General features: G+C 37.5%; 1 protein-coding gene across 1 annotated transcript; it reads left to right on the top strand.

The window, feature by feature from the left end:
• The first annotated feature begins 1,536 nt into the window (after nucleotides 1-1,536).
• Nucleotides 1,537-2,857, top strand: LOC121983121 (glucan endo-1,3-beta-glucosidase-like). The gene is made up of 2 exons (XM_042536092.1): nucleotides 1,537-1,636; nucleotides 1,775-2,857. Exons 1-2 carry the CDS (start codon nucleotides 1,567-1,569, stop codon nucleotides 2,716-2,718), a joined length of 1,014 nt encoding a protein of 337 aa, XP_042392026.1. The 5' UTR covers nucleotides 1,537-1,566; the 3' UTR covers nucleotides 2,719-2,857.
• The last annotated feature ends 5,113 nt before the right edge of the window (nucleotides 2,858-7,970 follow it).

The following is a 7,970-nucleotide window of genomic DNA, read 5'->3' as shown; positions in this document are numbered from 1 at the left end:
TCAATGCATACGTAGACGAGTAGCCAAAAACCTATGAATTCTCCACGTTCAGACAATAACAAAAAAAGAATTGATGAGATCACCGTATACAAACAGAGAAAACTAATTAAGTGGAAAATACATAGTATTTGGACTAATCCCCCTTGAGAATTCAGATCACGTACGTCAAAATCGACCACTCCGTGTTCAGCCTGCTAGCTTACCATACAGTCAAAATATATACCATACAGTCAAAATATATAGATATATAATATCTTACGGACTACTTCCCTCGTGATTCGTTTTTTTTTAAAAAAAATTTTGGTCAGAGACGTCTGAATTTAATTTAGGCGTCTAAATTCCATTTTTTTTATTTTTTTAAAATTAAAAATTTCTTAAAATATCCTTAAATACATATATTATATTTAGTAAACATCTCATTTTTTTTTTTTTTATATACACACTATAATCAAAGAAGGAAAATCTTATTAACTTAAATCCATTATAAAGTACCCAACTTCTAAATCTTAAAATCTTAAAATTTAAATACATATAATATACCTATGGGTGAGCAGTGAACCCGCCAAACCGACCAATCCACTTATTCCAACATGAACCGAGCCGAAAAAAATCCATCGGATATAGGGCCGGATGTAGGGTCCTGATATTGCATTATCCGATCTAGGAGAGTCGGATAATTTTTATCCCAATAATCGAACCAACCTGATCCACGATGACCCCTACTTGTAACAACTACTGTCGATAAGTTGTTACACATTGTAGTAGTTAGTGCCGATAAACTACTACACATTGTAGCAGCTAACTGCTACAACGTGTAATGAATAATGTCTATTATCATTTTAAAATATTTTATTATTTTGTTGTTTTATATTTATATTTTATATTTCATTGGATATAGAGTCGGATATCCAAATAACTAACAATCCGTCAGATATATGATACATAATAACCACCGGATATAAGACCGGATATAGATCCTGATATTATATTATCTGATCTAGTAGGATCGGATAGTTTTTTATTCTAATAATTAAACTAACTCGATCTATGATCATCCCTAAATATATCTCCTAAATCCTAGAGAAAAAATATAGAGGTAAATTAAGAATGACTATTAATCATTAATATAATGGCTAAGATATAGAGAAATACATGCTCGAACATATGAGTTTTAAATCTTTATCAATTTAATTTCCACCACCATGTTCCAAATAATTAATTTTCTAAATTAAATTTTGAGCAGAATAAATTATAAAGCAGTTCGGATCCTCTGTCCCGAAACTTCTTTGTCCCTGTGTCTCCTTATCGATCAGACGAACCAGATTACATCTTAAGATATCATGGCATCCTTAAGATGTGTACAATATTCTCGTGATGTACAAAGCATCCTTGAGATGTAATTTGATTCATCAAATCGATAAAAAGATACGAGGATAAAAAAATTTTGGGACATAGGATCCGAACTCGTTACAAAGTCACCCCAATTTCCACACCCAGACCCCTGTAAATATGATTGCACTTAAACACATTTCACCACTCACACATTATCTATAGCTTCTTGTAGTCATGGATAAATTTATCTGCGTCAACGTTATCTGCACCATTGTTTTAATCTCTCTTATCATTGTGCCAAACCGTACGATCTATATATCTTTCTCATCTCTCTAGCTAGCTTATTTATTTATCTATTTTAACGATCAAGTCCTGTTTTTCATGAGAATTAAATATTTAATTTATATGAACATGAGAATCCTTCTTGTGGTTTAATCTGCAGGTGTTCATGGCATCGGCGTCTGCTACGGTCGGGACGGCAACAACCTCCCTTCGCCCTCTGACGTCGTCGCCCTCTACCGCTCCAACGGCATCTCCAATATGCGCATCTATTCGCCCGACCAAGATGCCCTCCAAGCGCTATCCGGGTCCAACATCCAGCTCATCGTCGGGGTCCCCAACGACAACGTCCAATCCATCGCCTCCGATCCCTCTGCCGCCACCTCCTGGGTCCAGAGCAACATCGTCGCCTTCCCCGGCGTCGCCTTCAGCTACGTCGCCGTCGGCAACGAGCTCATCCCTGAGAACCCCAGCCTGGCCCAGTTCGTCCTCCCGGCCATGCAAAACATCCAGAACGCCATCAATGCCGCCGGGCTCCAGAGCCGCATCCGCGTCTCCACCGCCGTCTCCGCGGCCGTCCTTTCCCAATCGTTCCCTCCCTCGCAAGGTGCGTTCGGGCCGGATTCCATGCGTGCGATAGTGCAGTTCTTGGCCTCGAACGGAGCTCCGCTGCTCTTCAACGTGTATCCCTACTTCAGCTACAGGGACAACAGTGCTCAGATCTCGTTGGACTACGCGCTGTTCCAGTCTAGCGGAGTCGTGGTGCAGGATGGCCAGTTCGGGTACCAAAATCTCTTCGACGCTATGGTGGACGCCGCCTACGCGGCGCTGGAGAAGGTCGGGGGATCGAACGTGAGGATCGTGGTGTCGGAGAGCGGGTGGCCGTCGGCGGGGGGCTTTGCTGCGTCTATCGACAACGCCAGAACTTATAACCAGAATTTGATCCGACACGTCGGCCAGGGAACGCCGAGGAGGTCCGGAAACGCAATCGAGACGTACATATTCGCCATGTTCAACGAGAATCAGAAGGGCGGGGACGAAACCGAGAGGAACTTTGGCTTGTTTCGTCCCGACAGGCAGCCGGTTTACCCTATTTCATTTAACTAAAAATAGAATACGCCGATAAATAATGTATATGAAATAAGCATTAGGATCGATGCATGATTCATGTGTTAATCCTGATCCACTGCAACTCATAATGTATGGAATAAATGACTGCTTCTGATGCATCAATAAATATTTATAATTCTCTCCCTAAATTATATTTTGAAATGATACTATAAAAAAAAAGAAATATAAACATATAAAATATTATAAATATATTTTTGAAATTTAACAAAGGACTTGCACTCAACCGAGCTCAGGCCTTTACGGTTTTTTTTTAAATAAATAAAAATAAAAATTATTTTTAAGAAAACACTAAAAAATAAATTTTAAAATTAAAATAAATTTTATTAAATTAATATTTTTAATAAATAATATTGAAAATATTTGATATAAATGTATCTATTCTCGGTATTTTATAAAAGAAAATGATGGGTTATGTTGGGCATAATCTCATGAGCTTGGTTAGGCCTAGACCCATGGGCCATGATCTTGACACCCAGTTCAATTTATTTGCATCCGAGTCGATCCAAGCATGACCCATATTATGTCAAGCGAGGTCGGGCAATGGGTGGTCTGTTCTGGTTGACACCCCTTATCTATCCATCGAATCGAAAGCCACCAATTGTAGACCAATCTATAGAACTTCCTACTTCAACTGTAAGTACGTAGTCCTTGAAAGAAGGATTCTTCGACTTTACTCAAGTCAATGCCAAGCGTGACAAGGCTTTAGAAACAATCCTATTCAAATTTACATGAATGTAAGTCTCTGGGTGTTCAAGGTCATCTTCAAACTTGATGGCATCTCTTCAGGATTGAAGTGTTTGGCGACTACATACTGGATCTGTCCATCAACTTCATTCTACACGCTTGTATCATTTTATCAAACATAAATCACTCATTTAATATTGATACGGGTTATAATGAGTGGACTCAGGAGATGACGTGGTGGTCAAAATCAAGAGGACGTGACTGACAAAGTCAATAGAGGAGGGCATCTTCCTATCTGGTTATGATTGGATGTCTAACACTAAGGCTCACTAAATCGATCTTGTTTGATTTCAAGCCAGGCGAAAAAAAAAGACCGATCGATCCTTAGCCGATCGGATATAAGGGATTCAGTGCTTTACCTTTGAACTAAAAAGGTAGTGTGTCCGGTCATTCAATAACCGATCGAGTTTAAGGACGGCCGCCCTTACAGGCCGGTCGAAATGACTGACTCATCTCACATTTGACCAACCATAGACTTGGTCGGAGGGAGGGTCAAACTCTTTACTCTGTATGAGTCTTTCTACATACGCCCGATCGACCTAATCACAAGTCAACCCTATGGATATCAGTTCAATAATAGATTAAATGGGTTTATAGGATTCCATACCCATTTCTTCTATGACTAAGTGTAAGATAGCCTTATACATTCAGTCAGAATGTCAAGTGCACTTAACCACAAGTTAGGTTATGCCCGGCCGGACAAGGGTACGACCGGGCCTAAAGCACTTTGGCTCAAAATACCTATCGAACTACTTAGAATACAGTTTCATTTCTCCAGAAGCTCATTATATGCCCAGCCAGATAAAAGACCCATCGGGCCTAAGTCGCTTATCTCCATATTATTGCCCGAACGGATCTATAACATGCACATGCCATCAGAGTGATTTCCAGCATGCACAAATTATCATACTGTTTCTCAAACAGATTCCCAACACGTCCAAGGTATTTTATTATTTCTCGAATGGATTTCTACATAGCCTTCAATATATAACAAGACATCTTAATACAAGGAACCACATAAAGACGGTCCACCTTATAGGCCGGCTGGGACATACTCAACCAACATCATAATTAGAGAATCTTAACAACCTCTCATAATAACAAACATGTGTTAGAGAATATTCTTCTAGAAACTTTTCAGAGACCATTGTATCTCCCATTAGCTGACCATTTACAACAACATATTTTTTCAGCAACTCTAGCAATAACAGAAGCTATACACGGCAAAAGAGGTATACATGTGGGTAAAGGGAAGATTCCTTGAATAATTATAGTCCATTGCCTACAATGTACACTTTCCTTTACCTAACAAACTTTGACACACTGTGTCATCTCATAATTGTGAAGATTATGTGAGGTGGTATATAAAGAGGGAGTCCTCTCCATGGTGAAGGTACGTTCTCTGAACATCTGTAACATACTCTATTGTTCTTCATTTACTCGTTTGGACTAGTACTAACTTGAGCGTCGGAGGGCCTTCGTTAGGGCTTCCCCCTAATTTTTAGGTGCTAATGTTTTGTTGGCTCATCTCTGTGTGCACAGGATTGAAAAGAAGCTTATCAATGGAGTAAGGAGTCTTCTACCAGTCAACCCTCACGGCACCGTACCTAGCGCATCATCTTTACAGTTTTTAGACCTGATCAAATATATTTGTTAAATATCAATATGCATGATTAAATCTAATCACAAAGAAGGATAAAAAATCTTACTCTTTAAATATTTAACACTAATTTAATTTAGTTGTTAATAATAATAAAATATATGTGTGTAAATCTTTCTCATTTTATTTCTAGATATTTACCCTTGGGTGACCTTTTATATTATTATTTTTTAAAAGATTTTTGTGTTTTTATTACTTTTTATCATCATTTATCATGTGATTAAGTCACGTAGCTTTATCCATCTTCACTTAGTATCCAATGAAAAGGATGAGGATGTGTCTCCCTTGTCCACAAAAGTAATTCCCTTCTCATTTGACATCTCTTTTGTCAGAATATATGAATGCAAAAATAGTAGATGGAAGATTATTCGATTCCATTGTAAATGAGACGATCTCACATTGAGAGTTGAAAAGCATTAAGACTGATTTCAAATAAATTGTAAATGTGAAAATTATAGATATGCACCCACATCGCCTGCAAGAGGGGGTGAGAATCTAAAATCCAAATTTATACTAACCTAATGTGTCTCGTGTTCGAGCATAATTTACACCCACCGAATAAGGGCTAGGTATGTCCAAGTTAAATCAATCGATATTTGTCGTCCGAATCTTTTGCTACTTACTACTAAAGAGTGTAATAGATGCATTAATATATTGTTAATGGAAAATCTGTAACCTCCATAATAGTAATAGCCGCCCATTAATGGTCGGTGACTGTCATTAAGTCCAAGCATCAAATAGTCATTATTCGATCATTCAACACAACCTAGGATTAGTGCTCCTTTCACTATGTGAAAAACGACTTTTTACTTCGCCACAATTTACTTCGGCAATTTAAATATACGAAGTAAAAATGTATAAGCAACTTCGCTGCAAAAATCGATGAAGTATATACAAATATAGACTTCGCAGATTTAAAAACACGGGCTTCGCTTTAAACTGAAATAAGCTATTACTTCGGAAATTTGTTAAATACCGAAGTAGTAACGTCGTGAATACATTTTTTAGTGTTTACTCCGAAGTAATAGTACAAGAGTTAGCTTTTATTTTTACAAAGAGACTCTGACTTTTTCTATAGACCTTCGTTCCCCCCACTTCCTTTCGTTTTCTTGGGTTAGGGCTTCCGATGCTCCTTTTCCGAAATTGAGTTGTTGGACCTCCTCTTCCTTCCCCTTCATTTCAGTCCTCTCTGTTCCTGATCCTGAAAGGTACCTTCCTCTTTGTCTTCACCACCTCCTTCTTGTATCTCTCTCTTTCCAATCAAGTGATAAATCTAGGTTAATTTTGGAAAACATAGATGAGACAAAGCCGCCTAGTAGATGAAGTCGGTGGCGATTTTGGGTTCCACTAACGCAAGGGGAGATGCCGGTGGGCTCCTTCATGTTATTCATGATGCTTACTTTTTGTTTTTTTTTCTTATTCATTTCTTTATCCATCTTCATGAAGTGAGCTCTCAGTATTCTGATCTACCTTTTCATTGAAATTTAATCAATGATGGGGCTGTTTTTGAAATGTTAATCTATAAATCGACTTTAAAAACAAAATCAATAATCTAATATTGGAGTAGTTTAATTTTGTGACCCAGGTCGGAAAGAATTCCTGTGGTGCATGCTTACAATCAGTAATTGTAAATAGGATACTATTTTGAATAATTTCCTGTGTATTTCTTTTAGCACCATCAATTCTTCTAATTCCAATCATTGCATATCTAGGGTTTAGTTATCAGTGTCACTTTAGATGTTCCTCATCGGCCCTTGTTTCTCTCTTTCTTTGTTTAAAATTCCAAATTTCTTGAATAGGTAGGTAGTGCTTCAACATCTAAGCAAGAAGAAGTAAAGCGCCTTACTGGTGGTAAGATAAAGAAGAAGGTGAGTTATGTAAACTTCTGTTTGTTTTATCTCAGCTTAGGAGATGCAAATCATGTCTTTTTGAGTTTTATCAAATAAATAATTTTCATCTTTGACCAAGGATATTATTATGCACAAAGTTTATTACTCTTAGAAATAGTGTGTGTATACCTTCAAACATATTTATATTTCAAAATTTTCAATTGACCATACAAAGAGCTTCAGAGACTGAATTATTTATTGTGACTTTGTAAATTATTCATCTATGATCAAAGTCAAAGAATTTGGGATTGATTGCAAAATGGATGCACAATTCTTGTCTGGTGATTAACTAACTATCCTGTATAATAAAAAATATATATTCATGCATTTGAGCTTGCTGGTAAGCATTCTGACCAGTTTATCAGTGTTAGCTTAATCACGTCTTTTTTTATTATATTGTCACTGCAGACTTTATATACCTTTTTCTCATCATTTATTTTCCTATATGCAGGGAAAAGAAAAATGCATCCTAAAAACAGTGAAAATAGCAAAATATGATGAGCCACGTGTAGTTGAGGACACCGAACTACACCAAGATACTGATGGGTTAGCCGCTGCAGAGCTACGAGGAGAGACTGAAATAGAAGAACCTTCTATTACTGGGCAGAAGAAGACTCGGGGGCCTACATCAATGTGCAGACTTATTGCTGCTGCAAGATGGGGAAAAAAGTCGACGATTGATTATGATGACATGGGACGACCTATCTACAATGAAAATGGGAAAGCACTACAATCTTTTATTGGCTCTGTTGTTAGATCCATGGTACCAATTAACATAAAGTCATGACCCACTATTCCAGAGAACATGAAACAGAAAGTGTGGGAAGAAATCTCGGTAAGTATAATCCAATAATACACTTCCTTATGAGATTGCTTATGTTTTTTTTCATTGTGATTTTTTCAATATACAAACTGATAGCAATTACTACCGTGTG

The sequence above is a fragment of the Zingiber officinale genome, chromosome 5A (assembly GCF_018446385.1).
Source record: "Zingiber officinale cultivar Zhangliang chromosome 5A, Zo_v1.1, whole genome shotgun sequence".
NCBI classification, from domain to species: Eukaryota; Viridiplantae; Streptophyta; class Magnoliopsida; order Zingiberales; family Zingiberaceae; genus Zingiber; species Zingiber officinale.
The sequence above is the reverse complement of the archived record's forward strand: the minus strand, read 5'-3'. Positions and strand labels throughout refer to the sequence as shown.